The sequence below is a fragment of the Lepidochelys kempii genome, chromosome 1 (genome assembly GCF_965140285.1).
Source record: "Lepidochelys kempii isolate rLepKem1 chromosome 1, rLepKem1.hap1, whole genome shotgun sequence".
Classification (NCBI taxonomy): Eukaryota; Metazoa; Chordata; order Testudines; family Cheloniidae; genus Lepidochelys; species Lepidochelys kempii.
This window is the reverse complement of record NC_136380.1, coordinates 185781103-185803726: the sequence shown is the minus strand read 5'-3', so window position 1 is coordinate 185803726 and position 22624 is coordinate 185781103. Positions and strand designations below refer to the sequence as shown.

At 43.4% G+C, this 22624-nt stretch overlaps 2 protein-coding genes across 3 annotated transcripts in view; both read left to right on the top strand.

Moving 5' to 3' along the window:
* LOC140895078 (uncharacterized) overlaps window positions 1–22624 on the top strand; it is a 53769-nt gene that overhangs the window by 18559 nt on the left and 12586 nt on the right. Inside the window, exons 1-2 of one of the 2 annotated variants that reach the window (XM_073304311.2) lie at window positions 9399–10182; window positions 21825–21917. In XM_073304311.2, coding sequence (XP_073160412.2) covers window positions 21848–21917 — 70 coding nt within the window. In that variant the 5' untranslated portion in view covers window positions 9399–10182; window positions 21825–21847. Of the gene's footprint in view, window positions 1–9398; window positions 10183–21824; window positions 21918–22624 lie in introns of those variants that run through there. The other variant, XM_073304321.2, reaches the window with a different exon arrangement.
* LOC144929119 (cell surface glycoprotein CD200 receptor 1-B-like) lies at window positions 986–14173 on the top strand. Its single transcript, XM_078847957.1, has 7 exons — window positions 986–1089; window positions 2443–2757; window positions 3675–3926; window positions 5749–5863; window positions 7249–7297; window positions 8979–9097; window positions 10072–14173. Exons 1-7 carry the CDS (start codon window positions 1023–1025, stop codon window positions 10253–10255), a joined length of 1101 nt encoding a protein of 366 aa, XP_078704083.1. The 5' UTR covers window positions 986–1022; the 3' UTR covers window positions 10256–14173.

Genomic DNA, 22624 nt, shown 5'->3' with positions numbered 1-22624 from the left:
TATTTGCGGGGACATACATAGTGACCCATTATTACAAGTCCTCGTCATTACCTTCATTTTGTACAGTTTCCCTGAATCCCCTCCCAACACATGTGTCATAAATATAAAGGGAAGGGTAAACCCCTTTGAAATCTCTCCTGGCCAGGGGAAAGCTCCTCTCACCTGTAAAGGGTTAAGAAGCTAAAGGTAACCTCGCTGGCACCTGACTAAAATGACCAATGAGGAGACAAGATACTTTCAAAAGCTGGGAGGAGGGAGAGAAACAAAGGGTCTGTGTCTGTCTATATGCTGGTTTCTGCCAGGGATAGACCAGGAATGGAGTCTTAGAACTTTTAGTAAGTAATCTAGCTAGGTATGTGTTAGATTATGATTTCTTTAAATGGCTGAGAAAAGAATTGTGCTGAATAGAATAAGTATTTCTGTCTGTGTATCTTTTTTGTAACTTAAGATTTTGCCTAGAGGGGTTCTCTATGTTTTTGAATCTAATTACCCTGTAAGATATCTACCATCCTGATTTTACAGGAGGGATTTCTTTATTTCTATTTACTTCTATTTTTATTAAAAGTCTTCTTGTAAGAAACTGAATGTTTTTTCATTGTTCTCAGATCCAAGGGTTTGGGTCTGTGGTCACCTATGCAAATTGGTGAAGCTTTTTATCCAACATTTCCCAGGAAAGGGGGGGTGCAAGTGTTGGGAGGATTGTTCATTGTTCTTAAGATCCAAGGGTCTGGGTCTGTAGTCACCTAGGCAAATTGGTGAGGCTTTTTACCAAACCTTGTCCAGGAAGTGGGGTGCAAGGTTTTGGGAAGTATTTTGGGGGGAAGGACGCGTCCAAACAGCTCTTCCCCAGTAACCAGTATTAGTTTGGTGGTGGTAGCGGCCAGTCCAAGGACAACGGGTGGAATATTTTGTACCTTGGGGAAGTTTTGACCTAAGCTGGTAAAGATAAGCTTAGGAGGTTTTTCATGCAGGTCCCCACATCTGTACCCTAGAGTTCAGAGTCGGGGAGGAACCTTGACAACATGGCCCAGATGTGGCCAATTCTGGCTGACTTCCTTCTTTTCCTAATTAAAGTGGTTCAAGGGCCAGGTAAGCGTGGAAGATCATTAAATGAATGTAATACCATGAGTTCCAGAGGACTGCTATGTAGTCTCTTCTTTCAACAAACTGTTACTCTAAAATTGACAAGGGAAAACTACTGAATAAAGCAAGCCACAGTACAAACAAAGGAGAGGCTCTACTACAAAAGAAAAATAAACTTCACAGACAGATTTGGCCAAGGCAGCAGGAGTAATTCTGCTATTTAATGTGAAAGCAGAAGAGTGACACGAATTAGGATTACAGTACACACAATCTTTCTGCAAACAATTTATGGTCAGTTTCCACAAGAGGTGGAACTGACTTGAAAGTTATTGTACTCAGGAAAACAACCCACATCCCCTCACCTTCCAGCACGATTTAAAAGCAAAGAGGAAATTTTATGATAACAATCTCCATCCCCACTCTTGAATTTAGATATTCCAAGTTAGAAGAGACACCATCTTTGGCAGCGTTTTGATCTGTAACCACTGGTGGTAGGGAAAAGTGGCATGACTCAATTCCCACTTGTGGATGGCAGCACAGTTAATATGAAGGCCCCATAGAGTACAATTTAATGCGAATCACCAGGGTTGAAAATTTGCTGTATAGACAGGACTTTTCTGTGTCCCTGTAACTGTACTGATGCTGTGGGCAACCTGGGGTTTTAAAGATTGCTACAAGTGTGTGATTAGGTTCCATCTATATTACAGGTTGTTGGGTTTTTTTTAGCTGTGTTATAATCAGGTCCTCCAAGGAATTTCCTTCCTTTCTTGAGTGGTTCCCTCACCCTACCACTTTCTCAAAGCCCTCTATCAAGGTGAACAAAATTCCGTGGCAGTTGAGGCTTTCATTGTGACTTTAGCCCACCATCATGAATCAATAAAAGGCACCACAAGGCACTGTCTCCCAGGCACACCCAATTCCTGACGCCAGACAAGCAGGAGACTGGGCATGGAAAATAAACACATCTTTTATGTGGCAGCATAGAGCACTAACATAGAGTTGCCAGCCCATTGGATAAATTCTTGAGCAGCAAAGAAATGAAAGAAGTTAGTCTCCAACTTCATAGTGTCTGTAAATGGTGACCGAGGCCTAGGATCTGCAGTAGCAAGGTGCTTCCATAGAAGGTGGGACTAGTGAGGTCAGTCCTGGAAACTGATGTCACTCTGGCACATCTCAAGTTCTCATCTAATTTTTAAACCATTTACCATAAATATACAGAGAAGGGTCCAGGATCTGCTGCAGGAAGAGGTTTCAATACAGTATGAGAGCAGAGATGTTTGATCCTAATGAAATTAAAACTCCATAAACTATAATGTCAGCTTGAGTGATGTTTTTAATTCCACTTTTCTTCCCATGTAGCTGACAGCACAGTGCCTGCAGTGGTAGGTACCAGGGCTGTGCTGAGATGCCGTAACACCTCAGTGTCATCTCTGATTTCAGTAGTATGGAAAATAAGATCAAAGACTGGAAGTCACTGCTTGTTGGCATATAGAGCTGATACCAATAAGACAGACAAAACAAACTGCAATGAGAGGATGACTTGGGAATCTAGTCCTTATCATGACCCTGCCCTTCAGATTCACCCTGTGAGACTTGCTGATGAGGGTAATTACACCTGTGAAATTGCAACCAGCGATGGGACTTTTTGCCTAGTCTCTGCTCTCATTGTGTTAGGTAAGAAACACCTTGTGTGTCTTGTTTTTTGTGATTGAAATGAGGAAGAGCTCTGTGGAGCTCAAAAGCTTTTCTCTCTCACCAACAGAAGTTGGTCCAATAAAAGATATTACCTCACCCACCTTATCATAATTCATGTCACTTGACTTTTCCTTCTTGGTACTTGCCTCTCAGATAATGGCTAAGCTATTGTCTGTCCCCTGCCTCTTCTTAATCTGAGTTTTTTTTCTGTCTGATCAAGGGCAGAATATGTATTGCTGGTGTCTAGACTGAATAGTTCCATGTGATTCCTTCTTGCCCTGCCCACTTCCCTTTCCTACTGTCAAATTCTGAATTCTTCCCATGTATTCAAAAAAATTCCAGCTGTGATTTTTACCATGCTGTGTTCTCTTCAGTCTGTGTTTTGCTAACAGATAGTCATATCCCTTGTTGTAATAATAGACTCTAAAGCCAGAAAGAACCACTGTGATCATCTAGACTGACTTCCTTTAAAACACAGGCTATAGAACTCCCCTGAAATAATTCCCGTTTGAACTAGAGTATAGCTTTTAGAAAAGCATCCAACCTTGATTTAAAAATTGCCAGTGATGGAGAATCCCATGCCTTTCCTTTTGCTGCCTCCCCACTGCCATCATCATCATCATCTTCTTCTGTTTTTGCTGTGATCTTCATGCACAAAACAAAGGGGGTCAAGACTTTCAAAAGCAACTAGTGATTTTCAGGTGTCCAATTCAGGTCTTTTTAAGATGTCTTGACTTTTCAGAGGGTGGGTGTTCAGCACATTCTGAAAATCCAGCCCCTTTGAAGTGTCTCAGTTTGGGCACCCAAACATCGCTAGTCACTTTTGAAGGCCTTGGTAGGGGAATTTTTTCCTACTGCAATAAAAAAAACTCAACTATTTCCCCCCTCTCCTGCAGTCCCTCCTGCGGTGACTCTGACTCATGATAGCAACGGGGTTGTTGTGTGCCACGCGTCTGCAGGGAAACCAGCTGCAGAAATCTCATGGGCTCAAGGGAATGGTCGCAGCATAGAGAACAAAACTCATCACACCAATGGAACAGTGACCACACTCAGCAGTATGTCTATGATCAATAGCACCAATGCTCACGTGACCTGCTTAGTTATCCATCCAGCCATGAACCAGACCCAGACTATAGAACTATCACCCAGTGAGTACCACTTCTCCGTAACTGGTCTCTGTTACTCCATGTACATCTCTACTTTATCAGTTCAGACAAGTGCCAGTGCAAATGGTGAGGGCCAAGGAACTTTGCTGAGTTACTTTGATGTGCTACACTGAATGTTAATGGGGTAAAGCTCTAAAGAAACACTCTACAACAATAGACAAATGATGCATTTCTATACTCCACTTTCTACAGAATGTCTAGAGCATTCTAGAACGAAGCTGTTGTAATGGCCCTTGCAGCTCCCCTGCAGTGCTCGCTCTCTCCTCCTTGACTGATGTAGTGAGAGTTCCCCCTCCTGTTTCAATCACCGGGGACAGCCACAATGTCTCAAGTAGCCACAGATTTGTCACACTGGTTTTAGAAGTGGGATTTGAACCCCAGGTGCTGAATTATATCTAGCTATATAGAAAGATCAGCTTAGCACAGCCCTTGTTACTGGCTCAGCCAGGAGACATTTCCTTTGGGCTCATCTGATACAGCTGCTATCTAAGGTCTCAAGGGTTCTTGTCCAATGCTTGAATGTGGCACTGTGTAGGGTGCAGTCCCACAGCAAAGTCAGCCTCCAGACAGAGGTCACCACTAGCTGCTTAGAGTCCAAACCTGGTCTCTGCCAATGAGCTGGGCAGGTGTCCACATTGCGAACTCCCAGCACAGTGGACACCAGAAGACCCTTTGTCACAAAAGTGTCCTTGGCAGAGCACCCCCTTCAGGAGTTCCATGAGGAGCGCAATTGTGCAGGTCAAATTGCCCCCACCCCAGCAGACACTGTGAGATGTATCAGTCTAACAGGGGCCAGCCCTCAGCCCTCCAGCTGAGGCCTTTTGGCTGTTTCAGGGTTCTCAGGGTTCCAGGTGAAACAACAGGACAGTCCCCTATCAGCAAACAAGGTTAAATAAAAGGAAAAGGAAGAAAACATGCAGGCAGCTTTAGTCAGGATATTGGCCCCTCTTACTTCAGAGGGCCTTGGAAATATCACAGTCCAACTCAGAGTTGACTGGTCTCTAGTACAAGTCTGTCTCCTTCCCCTTCTTAGCTCAGGGAATCCATGTCGGCCTTCTGCAACGGCAGGACTCTGCAGGGTGTCAGACCTCTCTCAACAGCCTCTTCCCTTCCCAAGGTTGCCCCCACCTGAGTGGAGGTCCCTCCTTTTAACTCCTCCTCCAGTTCTGGCAGGATTTGCATGTGTGGAGGGGCAGGGCCACTGCAGCCCCAAGCAGCTCCTTACCCTCATCCTTGCTGGTATGGGGTTTATATAGCCTGTCATAGTTATTGTTAGAATTCACAGCAGAGAGACCAAGAACCAAACAGGACATGAAGACTGAGCTATGCTCTCCTTCCCTGAGGACAGTCACTTATCATCAGGGCTGAAACACAATGGCAGGGTGTGAGGGGAAGCTTGGTCTGGTGTCCACAGCACTAAATTTACTTGACTAAAGAGAGACACAGTACAATTGGCATTCCACCCACAAGAATGGACCAGGCTAACCCACCTGTAGGGTGATTCCTGAACACAAGGAGAACCACTGTGATTCTGGGGCTTCATCTGGATTTAACTCTTCCAAAGACACCATGTTAGGTGTCCATGTAGTTTTCAGAGGAGCCTGATGTAAGATATTGTAATAAACTGGCCAGAGGGGAGTGATTGAGAGTGTGTGTGTGTGTAGGTATGAGCTCTCTGTCTCATACACCCTAAGAGCAGAGGACAAACTCCCCTCTCCATGGCTTGGGTAAAATCCAATAGTTATATAATCTGTGGATTTCTCCATCAAGCTTTATAACTTTCATTGTATTGGTATCTTGGCAGAACTTTCTGCAGACATGACACTTTCACCCATACTCCATTATTTCCTGATATGCACCTCTTCGTGTGTCGCTGTTGCAGTTGTTGCTCTGATTTTATACCAGACTTTAAAATGCAGAGGAAAGCCATTTGGAACTTAGTCACTTACTGCTTCATAAGGGGTGGAAATGCCCCAGCATCACATTACTGACTCTGCATGTTTACAAGGAAATATACCTTATCACTGACCTGTTTGGCCAGGTTGAGGTTGAGGGAAAAGCTCAGGGCTCCAGTTACTGACGATGTCCAAGACCTATGGAAATGTGCTAAAGAAATAGTGGTGATTTTTCTACAGAACTTTTAAACCAACCCAAGAATTCCACAGCAGAGGTATAATTCTCTGTTAAATTCTATATGTGTCTGAAAATTTTTGTAGAACAGATATTCTTTATTTCAAGATGAGGGGTTTTAGAATAATTGAATAGAACCTCTATTGGTTTCATCTGCATTCAATCCTATGGGCTTTGTATTAAGGGCTGTGTCCCTGTTTAGATATACAAAAATGTTTCATTACCTCGTGGCTGACTTACCTAGTAGGGGGAAATATCCCTTTATTCTGCCACTGCCAGATGATGGAAGTGCCCCAGTGCTCTTACTAACTGGATGGGAGAAGTGCACCTATGCAATCAGTGATGGTTTTCTCGACCTCTTGTGAATGTTAGAGCTATGTCTGAGGGTATGTCTATACAGCAAAAGCTGGGCATGGGCTAGCCTACCTGAGCTAGCTTCAATCCAGCTAGCACCGGTAACCATAACAGTGAAGACAGTGCCGCACAGGCTTCAGAGCAGGCTACTGAGCTGAGTATGTATCCAAAGTCTATGCTGGGCTTATGCTTCCTGCACAGCAGTGAAGACAATGTAATTGTAACCCACGTTAGCTGGATTCAAGTTAGCTCAGGCAGGCTAGGCCATGCCCAGCTTTTGCTGTGTAGACATATCCTGATACAAGGGGGTTTAATATTTCCCCTGTATGTTTTAGAATGGGGCCAAAAGGCCATTGAATTTCACTTTCACATCCTGCCTGGGAGGTGGGTGGATGATCTGCCATTAGGTGTAGCATCTCTCTCTTCTTTCTACCATTTCCTTGTTATCGAAACTCCTGTGATAATTTCCTCCAGCCCTGGGGGCCAGATGTGAAACTTCTATTTAAGATGGAAGCCTCCACCCAATTAGACCTGTTCAATTCAATATCTGCAAGCTTCTCAGACAGCAGACTTTAACTTTCACATATTCTTACTTCTACTGGAGTATCTGAACATGTTCTAGAAATGGAAAGTAAAACAATCGCAAACCTGCTGGCAATAAAGGAATTCTAACAGAGACAATACAACTGTCAACTAAGCCAAGGAGTTCAGCTGTGTTGAGATGAAAGTTTTTCAACTAATAGCAGAGGAAGTATAGATGATAACTACAGTGTGTGTGTTGTCCCATCAAACCACTTTGATCTGATGATGTCTTATTTTCAGCCTCCTGGTTAACTGGACTGGCAGATACTGCCACAGTGCCGAATACAGTAAGTAGAATTTGTTCTTATTTTGGGCTGACACATCCAGTTTCATTTTAACTTACTTGGTCTCACACAGCCCCCAGATGTCAATTTCTATGTTTTTGTGTCATTGTTTATGTGGCTATATATTAATGAAAATGTCTGTGACCTGTATGTTTGTGTCTGTTTTTGTGTTTGTTTAAAATGCACGAAGTAATTGCATAATTGTAGGCAAGGAATGTAATGCAACATCTGCCATAAAAATATCATAAATTATTTATTAGAAAGATAATGCAGCTTTAAGGTTGAGTTTTTGAATGCACTGACTTTCCTGAGATCAGAATTATGGTTCCCATGTCAACCTTAACTCTGCCCTTGTGTATGTAAGCAGTATACTAGAGTCTTTGATTCCACATCGCATTCTGCATGAGTAAACGGGTATTGCACATCCATAGCATTTTGTTTTCGTCTATAGGTACAGAAAAGCTGCACTTGCTTTCCCTTATGTTGTATTATCTGTCAAGCTGTATTATGTCACATGGGCCACTGCTGTGTGATTGTGTAGTGAAAGGCCCCGTGGTGATGCACACATTCTAGGAGAAAGAGGTAAAGTGTTTGTGGGAGCTAGCTCTCTGAACTCTCTGATTTTGTACAGTTAAAATCTAAATATTGACCTTCGCTTTTAAATATAATTTCCTTCAGTACAATTGAAATGCTAGATAGATACAGTATGAAAATACCTACCAAAGGTTTGGCCCCACTGAAGTTACTGAAGAAAACACCCATGGACTTCAGTAAGGTCAGGAACTTAAAGCAGGTTTTCACTGTAATTTTGCGGTGGTAGTGATGCCACAGTCTCTCTAGACCTTATTGTTTTTTACTCATCAGGCTGTCTAGTTTCAACCATCCTTGTTCAGCACCTCTCTCTGTCATCTTATTATCTACACAGCAGCTTCGTTACCCTCTGCAGATTAATAACATTCAGAATTATTATTGCACTTGTGCAGGCTGGCAGGGATATATTAAAAACTATGAAGCCTGATATGAACAGTGAGGAATAGAGGAAGGTAACAAACTGGCTAAACCCTGAGAGGTGAGGAGCACCTGTTGAGCTTGCAAAGCTCCCTTTGGTCAGCGGGAGTTTCAGGAAATAAGTCGGTGTTCAGCTCCTCTCAGGACCTGGCATAAAGCGAGTACATTACAAATGAAGAAATATCTCCTTATTCAGGGATGTTTGCATGCGAAAGCAAGGAGACTACCTATAGAACTAAAGGAAAATCTGGGGGGATTTTTCTTTCCGTAATAGTCCTGTGTTTGTGCTGGAAATGGCCCAACTTGTTGATCACTTTAGATAAGCTATTACCAGCAGGACAGTGGGGTGGGAGGAGGTATTGTTTCATATTCTCTGTGTGTATATAAAGTCTGCTGCAGTTTCCACAGTATGCATCCGATGAAGTGAGCTGTAGCTCACGAAAGCTCATGCTCAAATAAATTGGTTAGTCTCTAAGGTGCCACAAGTACTCCTTTTCTTTTTGCGAATACAGACTAACACGGCTGTTACTCTGAAACCTGAGAGAGAGAGAGCATTTAAGCAAAATCACCAAATATTATTTGATTACTTCTTAATGGGAACAACAATTCTGCTTAAGCAGATGCCTTTGTGTGATTTTTGTGGTTAGATTTTTTGTTTTGTCTCACTCTTCTGCAGTTTGTTTGCTCCCAGTGCCTTTCAGTAGCAGTGATACACGCTGAATTGCTTCGCTGCCTATTCCTAGCTGTTGTTTTATCTCCTTCCAGGTTGGTTACTATTGGGCCGTTACTCTGGAGGTCAATCAGCTGTCCCTGGCAAGGGCAAAGCTGAATGCACAGATCCTAACCCAGTGTAGCTAGTACCACTCCCGACTCCCTGGGTCTGATCAGTAGCACAATGGGCTGTGCAGCTTCTCAGACAACAGTGTTACTATGAAAGTAAAACAGCGACTTCTATTCATTGTAAATTCCGCTTAATGATGGCAGCGACCCATCAGAGTGTCCCAAGCAAGAGAATTTCACCATGTCCTCAGTTATGTTATACTGTTAGCGTCAGCATTTTATAAACAGCTTTGCATGTTGCTGTTGCAAAGTGAAGGAGAGTTATTGTATCTGTGAAAAGATGCCTGCTGGGCTCACCCTGCATTAAAGGTCTGTGCTCTTGACAACAATTCTAGGTGGGTGGAAGGACAATGTCTGAGTAGGAGGTGATTTGGCCCAAACCCCCCAGCAATAGCTACACCACAGTTTCATGTCCTGAGTCATATAGTCTCAGACAAGTGCAAATGTTGCTGTCCTAAACGGTGATATGGGGAAGGGGAACGAGATTACAGGGCCTGAACTGAACAGGTCTCTCATTCTTTCCTGTAATAGGTTGGTAATTTACGACATGGTGGTGGTGGTGGTTGGTATTCTCATAGTATGTAGGCAGGGGGGCTGGAACAACTTGTATAGTGGAAGTGCTGAGAGCCATTGAACCAAACAAACCCTGTATATATGATGGAAACCACTTCAAGTCAGGGGGTGCGGCAGAGCCCCTAGTTCCAACACTTATGTGTGTAGGAGTCTGAGTCATGGACCAGGTCCTCACTAAGCTGCTGTATTTCTCTCTACCCTCAAGTGTCACCATCTCTGCTCCATCTCTTCATTCAGAGTAAATTGTGATGGAACTTCACACGTCATTGTCCTGATTTCATCCATTTCACTTTGGTCTGTATTTGGGATGTTGTATAAAAATATGCTTAATGTATTGATTTTTCTTTGTATTGCAGACTGGGAATAACCTCAAACTCACATCCAGGCCTGGGACAGTTAACACAACTAACTCTTCCACCGTGGAAAGTATCTATCAGAATTACAGTGTACAGAACATACATAAAAAGGTTAATTCTCTTAAAACATAAAGGCAAAGAATCTAGTCCTAGCTCAGCTATTTTCTGTATCAAGAATATCTAACGCATCCTGGGACCGTTCTGAAATGGGGCTAGAAGTCCTGCAGCACATACATATACCTGCTCCAAAAATTCTGTCCTTTCTGTCAGGAAGACTTGGCTTTGATCCACCTATTGCAGATTCCTCTCGGAGTTGCTGAATTACTTTTCTGTGGTTGGCCTTCATAAATTGAAGGAGTTCTTATTGTCTTCATCGCTCAGGAAAATGGAGGCAGAAAGACGGGTGGGGAACAACATGTTTTAGTAAATTTTCTCCCTCTTTGGATGTCCATAAATACCTTTGTCTGAAATGTTAAGGCCCAAGCTTCAAAAACATTCATCAAAATGTCATCTGTAAGCTGGAGCCTTGGGCATGCAAAATGAATACCTGTGTGCCTAGTTGCCAGCCGACTGTGAGAACATGGGAATTGCATTTTGACAGTTGCACTACCCCTGGAATCCTGTGGTGGAAACAAGTGAAACTAAGGACCCCAAAAACTCCTAAGGATAGGGAGCCCCCCCATTACAGAAATGCAATACTTGTCTAGCTGGCAGAATTAAAAGAAGTTTTACTAGGTAGAAAAAATGGTTTACATTCAGAATTAGCAACATGGGACTGGTAGCAACTGATCTTACATTATATCCTATGACTTTTTTTTTCTTTTTTTAATTTTTCTGATTGGCTTCTGTCATTATATATGTAAGGTCTATACAAAACAAATGCATTTGCACCTGATCTGTAAGTGGGAATGAGTGATGGGCAACACTGAAAAGTTTAGTTCAAGTAAACATCTAAAAACCATGAATGTGTGTCTGAATCTGCATCCAAACCTCTTTGGGTATACAGTTATTTGACCACTTAGAAATGAATGGCCATGCAGTGCTCAGATATTTATGTTAGGTACTCAGAGGACTTCGGGACTGAGCAACATAAAAATACAAAGGACCAGATTGTGGGCAGCCTGTGCAGGGACAGAAAGGGGAGAAACTTGTTCCTTTACATCCTGGTGCAGCCTTCCTTGCATCTTGGTATGTGGAGATAGGTGGAGGTAGTTATTTACCTCCACCTATCTCTGTTTACTATTGGGATGATAATCTCCCAAGAACAGACTTTGTCATAGAGCTGGTAGAAACTTAGAATTTCCATTCTGCAGATTCCAGTTCCATTCTGATTTGGAATGATATCTAGAAAATTCCAAAATTTCCTGTGGACAGGAAACCCTGAAAAATTTTCAGTTTGGAAAAATCAGAACATTTCTCTTCAGTGGCCAGCTGCCTGCAGTAGGGGACAGCTGTGGGAATCCCGCCAGAATCGGGGGTGTCTCCTGTTGTGCAACAAGGAGCCTGAAAGCTCTGAGAGCCTCAGCTTCAGTTGGGGCTTCTTGGCTTCCATGTATGGCAGGGCTAGAGTGCCACTGCTAAAGAAACTGCTTCTGAGAACAAGTGACTGTCTGATCAGGAAGCGATCAAGATCCAGGGACAGTATTTGTCATTCGTTTGTGAAGGTATAACGGTAGCGTTGATAATGACCCCTGTCATGAGAGGTATTGCATTTGGATCTCTGACCCGGATTATGTGTTGAGACTGCACCGTAAAGTTTCAGTTGCTTGCCAGTGTTTCTGCATGTCACACTATTATTGTGCACTTGTACATACACACAGAATTATGGTGCTGTATTGGCTGCATAAGCTTATTGGCTGGGTAGTGCTCTGGTTCCTCCTGGTATGGCCTGCTGCCACCCTTGGACCAGACAGCGGAGTGGAGCAGATGCAGCAGTGGACAGAATTCCAACTATGGAACCCAGCACAAAAAGCTGGGCCCCAGGATTTTTCCAGTTTGTGGGTCTCTGCAGCCCCATCTCTGAGACATAAGGTACCAGGACTCTGCCTTCCAACTCCCTGCCTTATAGGTGATGTCAGCAGCTGCAGCCCACGAAGCTCACTGTGGACCCTGTGGGGTGATATTTAGGGGGTGGGGAGTTTCCATGAAGAAGAGGGAGTGGGAAGGAGGCACACACTGGGGGATTTCTAGGAAGGAATGGGAGATTTGGGGTTGAGGGAGTTCCTAGCAACCAAGGTGGTGTGTGTAGAAAGCGGAGACCTGAGGAGAGGTGAGGTGTTTTTAGGGTGCTGAGGCAAAGAAGGGGAAGGCAGCAGAGCTGGCTGATACCGGGGGAGGGCATTATGGGCAAGTTTAATAGGGAATGAGGGTGGCTGAGTAGTGGAGGTTCATTAACAGTACGACTAAAATGAAGTCTCCACTTTGTCCTGCCAGCCCAGCCACTGAGCTGAAAATGTGGCAAAACAACCTTTAACTTGAGTTTTGGGACCTAACTTTTAGAGCACACTCAAAAAGGAAAACAAATGTAATAATAAATATTGAACTATTTGTTTTGAAATATTTTCACATATACTTGAATGAAAGAAATTGCATCTGCTGTTTTATTCTTCTTATGGGAGAGGATCCCTTGGTCCCCTCTACATTTGTACAGGTTTGCACATTTAGATTCCTCAGAAGCAGTTGGTGGCAAAAAGGCTATCCAAGAAAATACAAAAGTCTACTTCCTGCTGCATCTGTCCCGAAGATTCTCTCATTCTCTTGGCCCCAGAGTTGGTAGTGGTGCTTTTTCAATCTGTGACTCCCAGGGATGCCTTTGTAACTCTTCATATCTAGGAATGAAACCACCCTTCCTGGAAAAGAGCCACCTGCTCCAAAAACCAGCAGCTTGTTTGCCTAGCTTCACAAGTTGTCATGAACACACCACCCTAGCTTTCTAATCTCTACATTGACTCCCCATTGAATACAGACACCAGTTCAAGATCTCGGTCATGTAACTCAAAACCCTCCATAGGATGGGCCCTAGGTACCTGAGAGAGTGCCCCCCCGTTCCTGACCACGCAGTCCGATGATAGCTATGTTCTACTGAAACCGCAAAACTGTAGAGAGAGATTCGCACATCAGAGACAGAACCTTCAAGAGCTGGACCTAGAGGATGGAACTCACTCCCACAAGCGACAAGAATGACCACACAACTAACCACTTTCCACAGCTAAATGCAGAACATATGACAGTTTTCTCTGTTTCTATACAGGCATACAAAAGACTCCCACACATACAAACACTTAAACACCATATGAACTATTCAAGCTATTTCTCTTGTAGACTGGAAGAGGGGAAAATAATGCATAATTTAAGTACTTGGAAGGCACTCAGATACTGTGGAGTTGGGGTCTGTAAGCCAACCTAGGCCTGAAAACCTTCAGAGAAAAAGCTGTACAAGAATTCCAAGATAAGATCAACTTTTCAGCTGAAAACCTAGTGCAAGAGTTACCATATTTCTGACCAGAATAAAAGATACGGGTTTAAAGAACACAACAAAGTCAGGTGTGGGAACAGCAAGAATGCCCTGCCAGATTGCCTTTGCAGAATGAGAATTCAGATTTGCCCTATTCCTGAAATACCACCTCAAAGATCTCCTCAACTCTCTGGAGGGACTATAACAGTCTGGAGGATATTTAATGCCACAAGTCAGGATGAATGTCATAAAAATAAAGGGAAGGGTAACCACCTTTCTGTACACAGTGCTATAAAATCCCTCCTGGCCAAAGACAAAACCCTTTCACCTGTAAAGGGTTAAGAAGCTAGGATAACCTCGCTGGCACCTGACCAAAATGACCAATGAGGGGACAAGATACTTTCAAATCGGGAGGGGGGAACAAAGGTTTCGTCTGTCTGTGTGATGCTTTTGCCGGGAGCAGATCAGGAATGCAGTCTCAGAACTTCTGTTAGTTAGTAAGTAATCTAGCTAGAAATGCATTAGATTTCCTTTTGTTTAATGGCTGGTAAAATAAGCTGTGCTGGAGGGAATGTGTATTCCTGTTTTTGTGTCTTTTTGTAACTTAAGGTTTTGCCTAGAGGGATTCTCTGTGTTTTGAATCTGATTACCCAGTAAAGTATTTACAATCTTGATTTTACAGAGGTGATTCTTTTACCTTTTCTTTAAATAAAATTCTTCTTTTAAGAACCTGATTGATTTTTCATTGTTCTTAAGATCCAAGGGTTTGGGTCTGTGTTCACCTGTACCAGTTGGTGAGGATTATTATCAAGCCTTCCCCAGGAAAGGGGGTGTAGGGCTTGGGGGGATATTTTGGGGAAAGACGTCTCCAAGTGGTCTCTTTCCCTGTTCTTTGTTTAAAACGCTTGGTGGTGGCAGCATACGGTTCAAGGACAAGGCAAAGTTTGTACCTTGAGGAAGTTTTAAACCTAAGCTGGTAAGAATAAGCTTAGGGGTCTTTCATGCAGGTCCCCACGTCTGTACCCTAGAGTTCAGAGTGGGGAAGGAACCTTGACAATGGAGTTGTGATAAGATCTTGTCAATTTACAGAGCTGACTGAGTGTGAAGCAGGGTCAGAGCGTCTAGCTTGTGTTCAGTTAAAGTTTGTCGTCAGAACTTGTTGGACTTTTGAGTATCCTTATTTTGTTCTGAAATGCAGAGGGAAATTGTGCTGGCTGATACTGCCTCACTTCTGAGTTCTGTCTCATACAGCTGCAGTCACACAGGCCGCCTCTGTTCCCCACTCCTACTTGCACTACCGCATGACAGCTGACAGGCAGGGGGAAGAGGAAGAAGGAGGAGGCTGCAGCAGCATCTGCTGCTGGTGCTATGTGGTAGCTGGGGAAGGTGATGCAGGGTGCAGCTTCATCTCTGTGGCATGGTTCATGTAGGCAGAGGTCTGGTTCTTCCACACTTCCAAGAAACCTCATCATCCTCCCAGAAAATTTCTCTGTAGCCCTGCGGGACAGTCCGACTCTGCTTCCATCACTGGCTTACATCAAAGCAAAAACCTGAAACACCATTGGACTCCAGCAAGTCCCTGCTCAGCTAAACTAACAGATGCTGCAAATTTTTGGAGGGATTAATGTATCTGTTTCTCAATCACTCGCTGTACCCAAGGGGCAAAGTTGACCCCTTGTGGTGTGAAGTCTATAACCTTGCTTCTCGTACACTACGGGCTAGATTCATAAAGGGAGTTAGGTGCCTAACTGCACGTTAGGGGACCAGCTTCAACAAGAGAGACCCACATCAGAATGCCCAATAGCCCAGGAGTTACAGTAATCACCTGAGAGATGGGAGACCCATGCTCTAATTCAGGGGTTCTCAAGCTTCATTGCACCGTGACCCTCTTCTGACAACAACAATTAGTACACGACACCAGGATGGGGGGGACTGACGCCTGAGCCTGCCCAAGCCCTGCCACCCCAGGGCAGGGGACAAAACCAAAGCCCTACTGCCCCAGCCTGGGGGCCTGTAACCTTAGCCCTGCTGCCCAGGCCTGAAGCCCTCAAGCTTGGGCTTTGGCCCTAGGCCCAGAAAGTCTAAGCCAGCCCTGGCAACCCCAGGTCGTGACCCACAGTTTGAGAACCACTACTCTAATTCTTTCTTCTCCCGCAGGTAGGTGGGGGAATTGAACTCAGGTCTCCCATATCCTGGCTAAGTAACCTAATCACTGGACTAACGGTTATAGAGGAGGCAGTGTCCTCCCTCCACCAGCACTCGCATAAGAAATGCCTTAGGTGCTTGGCTCTAGGAGAGACTTTACAGGTGTTTATAACGCTTGCCGATATAGGTGTCTCCCTCCAGCTCAGATTTAGGTGCCAAGCCCCCTGCGAGGGGTGGGGCTTAAGAGACAACCCTTTTGTTTGCCCCTCCCATCGTCTAGCTTAGGTGGCTCCCTGTTCAGTGTCCTGACTCTTAGGTGCCTAAGAATGGGATTCACATCTCCCTCCATTCATTGTATAGGGAGCCTGGGTATCTAACTCAGGCTTTGTGAATCCCAGTGGTTTTCTAGTTGCCTAAAAGTTAGGCATTGCAACGGTCAGTCCCTTTGTGAATCTATGTTCTGCTGTCATGCCGATGGCCAAGTGGTACAAGTTAGGTATGGCAGAAGATATATATTCTAGTCTGTCTTAGAAAACGAGACTCGGCCATTAGTTTGTTCTTGTGCTTATCTGTTGTGTGTGATAGAAATAAAACAAGTTGTGGTTAATTTTCTTTATTGTAAATTATTTCCCACATCCTGTGATGTACTGGTCAGTCTGATGTGTGTCATCTTTGAGCTGCATTAAGTAGGCGCAGTTGGTCTGGTGCAAAGTAGCAGATCAGTTGCTTTAACTTTATCTTCTCTGAAGTCATAGTGAAAAGGGAATATCTGGCTAACCAGACGGTGACTCTCAATGGACATTCTGAATCTGTGAGCTGAGAGGTTTCTGGACAGATGCATAGAGCCGAGAACAGGTGGGTTGTCATAGTAAGAGGAACAATAGGAAGTTAGGAATCAAGGCAGAATGAGGCTTGCTTTTGGCTCTTATGATTTATTACTTTTACAATGTGATTCTGTTATATTTTGGTTTGCACAACATGTCCATCATGGTGATATCTGAGCACCTTTCAGAGATGCATGAAGTGATGTGACTGGTTTCTGTCACGTACGTTGCCGTCTATACTTCTCTCTTCTCTCAAGGTGTAAATGTGTCTATGGATTTTATTGTTATGCACTGGTATGCTTGTATTCGTTATGGCAAAGTCTAAAAGGTGCATCTTGCACTCGGGATGGAAAGTAGGGAGAATTGAGGTGTCTTAAATCAAACGTTGAGACAGCTCTGGGTCCTACACAGACTTAAACCAAATGTAATTAGGTCATTCTGTTTATTGTTCTCAGACAATATAGTTTTAAAAAATAAATATAGGTGACTCATAAATGCGCATGGAATAGTGCATATAACCCAAGTGAGTATTGGCTTAAAACAATTTCTGATTAATAGTTTTCTTGGTCCATGTACAAGGAGTTGATGGGATCAGATCAGTTTCCAGTGGACAGGTGTTAATGCCATAACAAATAATCACAGCTAACTTTAATTTGCAATGGCACTTTTATCACCAGTCTTGGTAGAAAAGCCAAGTACTGAAAGAGTACAGAGAATACTATTCTGTGATACCTTCTCAGCCATTCCCAGAGGGAGGGAGTTAGGACACGTCTACACCAGAAACTTTTAGCCAGGTAGTAATATTGCTTAGGGTTGTGATATTTTACAACATTTTTATAATGGCAAAAACCCTAGTGTAGTTATTTGGGGAAATTGGTATGAACTATACCAACAAAACTACAGTTATTGCTGGTAGAAGCTGCGTCTACCCTAGGAGGGTTTGCTGGTAGAGCTCCACCAGCCACTCTTTTCTAGTGTAGACTAGACCTCATTCATCTGTAAAATGGGGTGTCACGGGGGGTCTCTCATCACTAGGGCACCTCCTACTGGATGCTCTGGGGATTAGCTCTTTTCAGTTTTGATGCCCCCTTCTGCCACTCATTGCATGCCCTGATGGCTCTCTTTCTTACTTTCTGGATGCTCTCTTCCATGGCTTGGCCCTCCAGCCAGGTCACTAAGTGGTTTTCCCCCTTCCAGGGTATCAAAGTCTTTGCCTACAAACTGTCTTAGGCAGTCTTCCCATTCACTGCTCCAACTGTGCCACTTCCCCAGTGGCTGGTAGGGAACCCAGGCCCACCCTCTACTCCAGGTCCCAGCACAGGGACCCGTTAATCAGCAGCTAAGATCTGTATCGTCTTAAACTTTGCTGTCATTTCACTTAGCCTTTTCCTACACCCTGTCCTTTCCTCCTTCTCTCTCTAATGTTTAGAGAGTGGCTGCAGGCTCCCTCACTGCAGCCGTCTTTTGCTGGCAGCTTCCTGACTTTCTATTAGCCCCCACCTGTTCCTTCTCAGTTGGCTCCATCATGGTTTGTTTAATTCCCCTCAGCTGTGACCTAGATGGTTAATTGGCCCCTTTCCAGCCTCATTAACCCCTTCTAGGCTAGTGTGTGTGGGGGGTAATAGCACTTCCATACCTCACTGGGGTGTTGTGAGGATAAATGCATTAAAGAATTATGAGGCACTCAGATATTATGGTAACTGGGCCATATAAGTACCAGAGCTTCCAGAACAGGTTTGAGACATGGTATTGTGGTAATGTGGGGGAAGCTTTCAGAGCCAGTGCCTATTGTGCAGATAAAAGTCTTCAGTCTCCAAGGGTACCAGCCCTGCACCTTTTATCAGCACTAAATTCATTTTTAAAAAATTTAAAAGTGGCATTTTTCTGTTGAGGCATCAATGCCAATCAAAGGAATGAAATACAGAATATTTATTATTATGGCTTCAACAGTGTTCTAGCTACTATAATCAAGAAAATGTTAGTGAAATACACTGTGTAGCAGTAAATGATGCTAGAGCTAGTTCCATTGTAAAAACTCTATTTTTGGTTGCAATTTTCTCTGTGGTGGGGAAAACAGCACAGCGGCCCAAAACTGTAGCATTTAATTTCAGAAAGGGGAACTATACAAAAATGAGGAAGTTAGTTAAACAGAAATTAAAAGGTACTGTGCCAAAAGTGAAACCCCTGCAAGCGTCATGGAAACTTTTTAAAGACACTGTAATAGAGGCTCAGATTAAATGTATACCCCAAATTAAAAAACATAGTAAGAGAACCAAAAAAGTGCCGCTGTGGCTAAACAACAAAGTAAAAGAAGCACTGAGAGGCAAAAAGGCATCTTTTAAAATGTGGAAGTTCAATCCTAGTGAGGAAAATAGAAGGGAGCATAAACTCTGGCAAACGAAATGTAAAAATATAATTAGGAAGGCCAAAAGAATAATTTGAAGAACAGCTAGCCAAAGATTCAAAAAGTAATAGTAAAAATTTTTTTAAGTACTTCAGAAGCAGGAAGTCTGCTATACAACCAGTGGGGCCATTGGACGATTGAAATGCTAAAGGAACACTCAAGGACGATAAGGCCATTGCGGAGAAACTAAATGAATTCTTTGCATTGGTCTTCATGGTTGAGGATGTGAGGGAGATTCCCAAACCTCAGCCATTCTTTTTAGGTGACAAATCTGAGGAACTGTCGCAGATTGAGGTGTCATTAGAGGAGGTTTTGGAACAAATTGATAAACTAAACAGTAATAAGTCACCAGGACCACATGGTATTCATCCAAGAGTTCTGAAGGAACTCAGTTATGAAATTGCAGAACTACTAACTGTAGTCTGTAACCTATCATTTAAATCAGCTTCTGTACCAAACGACTGGAGGATAGCTAATGTGCCAATTTTTAAAAAGGGCTCCCGAGGTGATCCCAGCAATTACAGGCCAGTAAACCTGACTTCAGTACAGGCAAACTGGTTGAAACTATAGTAAAGAACAAAGTTGTCAGACACATAGATGAACATAATTTCTTGGGAAAGAGTCAACATGTTTTTTGGAAAGGGAAATCATGGCTCACCAATCTATTAGAATTCTTTGAGGGGGTCAACAAGCATGTGGACAAGGGCAATCCAGTGGATATAGTATACTTAGATTTTCAGAAAGCCTTTGACAAGGTCCCTCACCAAAGGTTCTTAAGCAAAATAAGCTGTCATGGATTGGTAACTGATTAAAAGTTAGGAAATAAAGGGTAAGAATAAATGGTCAGTTTTCAGAATGGAGAGAGATAAATAATGGTGTCCGCCAGGGGTCAGTACCGGGCCTAGTCCTATTCAACATATTCATAAATGATCTGGAAAAAGGGGTAAACAGTCAAGTGGCAAAATTTGCAGATGATACAAAACTACTCAAGATAGTTAAGTCCCAGGCAGACTGCAAAGAGCTACAAAAGGATCTCTCAAAACTGGGTGACTGGGCAACAAAATGGCAGATGAAATTCAATGCTGGTAAATACAAAGTAATGCACATTGGAAAACAACAATCTCAACTATACATATAAAATGATGGGGTCTAAATTAGCTGTTACCACTCAAGAAAGAGATCTTGGAGTCATTGTGGATAGTTCTCTGAAAACGTCCACTCAATGTGCAGCGGCAGTCAAAAAAGCAAACAGAATGTTGGGAATCATTAAGAAAGGGATAGCTAATAAGACAGAAAATATATTGCCTCTATATAAATTCATGGTATGCCCACATCTTGACTATTGTGTGCAGATGTGGTTGCCCCATCTCGAAAAAGATATATTGGAATTGGAAAAGGTTCAGAAAAGGGCAACAAAAATGATTAGGAGTATGGAACGGCAGCCATATGAGGAGAGATTAATAAGATTAATTTCAGCTTGTAAAGGAGACGACTTGGGGGGATCTGATAGAGGTCTATAAAATCATGACTGGTGTGGAGAAAGTAAATAAGGAAGTGTTATTTATTCCTTCTCATAACACAAGAACTAGGGGGTCACCAAATGAAATTAATATGCAGCAGGTTTAAAATAAACAAAAGGGAGTATTTTTTCACACAATACACAGTCAACCTGTGGAACTCCTTCCCGGAGGATGTTGTGAAAGCCAAGACTATAACATGGTTCAAAAAAGAACTAGATACGTTTATGGATGATAGGTCTATCAATGGCTATTAGCCAGGATGGACAGGGATGGTGTCCTTAGCCTGTTTTTGTGAGGTGATGGTCTGTCCAAGACAGCAGCTGGATTGTGATGACTTTTATGTTGACCTGTAGGCCCAAGATCAGGTCCAGGGCAGGACTAGCTGTGTGGGATTGGATATTTGTAATTATTCCAAATCCAAGTATTAACCTCAGAAAATTCAGAGTAAAGGTTAACCTTACAAAAAATCAAAACTTGTTTAAGTTTGGAAATGCATGGTGAAGGTACCCAAACAACCTTAACACTGTCCTGTAGCGATGCCATGCAATAAACATACAATTATAGTTAATGCATATCACCTTTTGTGGTCTTAGGTAAAATGAAACTGATTTTTAAGGGCACAGCAGATTGTTTCATACAATTTTTATCCAATGATGTCACTATAGTTCAGGATAACAAACTTGTCACAGCAATCAAATGAATGAGCTAGCTGAAACAGTTGAGCTAGATTGTTCCTGGCAGTGTTTATGGTGGAGGACAAATAATATTTCTTGGTCTCGGCCCACAGCTTCACAAAGTTTCGAGTTATGAAGCAAAACTCTTCTGGGTTCATTCAGAGCCTGGACTATCATCTTTCTTTCACTCTAGCGCAATTCCTGTTCGCAGACTGTAATCCATATAGAGGCCGCAATTTTCAAAAGTGGCCTCAGGTTTTGGATGCCTTGCATGAGACACCGCACAATGGATTTTCAGAGTTCCCTGCAGCTTCTGTTGTTTACGACGGGAACTGCAGTTGCTCAGCACTTCTGAAAATCACATGACTCAGACTGGGCATCCAAAATGGAGAGGCATTTGTGACCGGGAAGTCTTAACGAGACCTCAGCGATTAACAGGAACAGGAAGTCATAATCGTAAAATAATAGCCTCTAAGTACAGAAGATCTACATTTGTTTCAGCGTGCTCATTGATTACATGGCTTCACTTCAGGGCCGAGTTAAGATTGTTTGGAAGCCTTAACTGTGGTAACATAGTTATAACCTATTGTTCCCTTCCCACCTCAGCCCCTGGATAAGCCAACAGAGAGTTCATAACTAAAGTTGCAATCCTGTTACAGAGGAAAGTTTGGGAACAAATTGCACAGTTCCCTGTGAGTCCAAGTGATTTTTCTCTATTTTTACCTCCTGCAGTTCACCCTGATCTTTCCTGAAAGATGTATGAAACACAGGCAGCTCTGGTTACTCTCCTCCCCCTCCTCCTTTTCAAACTGTTTCAAGTGGTAGGTAAGTGAGAAAGTTCACTGAGTAAATGCAATTCACTAACTACTCCTAACAACTTAGAGTCTCATCCAGCTGCCAGTGAAGTCAACGGAAAGAATCTTTCCCTGATTTCAGTGGGGGATTGCATCTGGACCCTTCTATCCAACTTTTCAAGATTGCTCAGCATGGAATAGCTCTCACTGTTCTCCATGGGAGCTGCTGGGTCCTGAGCACTTCTTGAAATCTGGCCATTACTGCTGTTACTGAGCAGTTGGCTGTGGAACAGAGGCCGGGATATGATGTATGTCTGCAGGAGTCCCCTCAGGGCTGCAGTCACCAGTGCAGCAGCTGGCTCCCCATCTAGTAGCTCTTAGGTGAAACTCTGCATCCCTGTGCTTTGGTGTCTGTCTGCCCCTTGTTCAGAGCTGCTGGTTCTGCTGCTGCTGGGGCAGCTGTTCCTTCTTCCTTCTCCTTCCAAACTTCTTGCCCTTGGTTTTTCATACCGCCTCTCCAAGTGTTCACTGACTCAGACTCTCCCCGGTGTAGGGTAACCTGATTTCCCAATTTTATAGGGACTTTGTCTTATATAGGCACCTATTACCCCCTACCCCTCTGCTCCAATTTTTCACACTTGCTATCTGGTCACCCTACCCTGTTGGTCTACAGGCAATTCGGTGTCCTTGTTTTGGATGGCACTCCGCCCCAGCGAATTAGGTTTGGTTCTCCTGAGG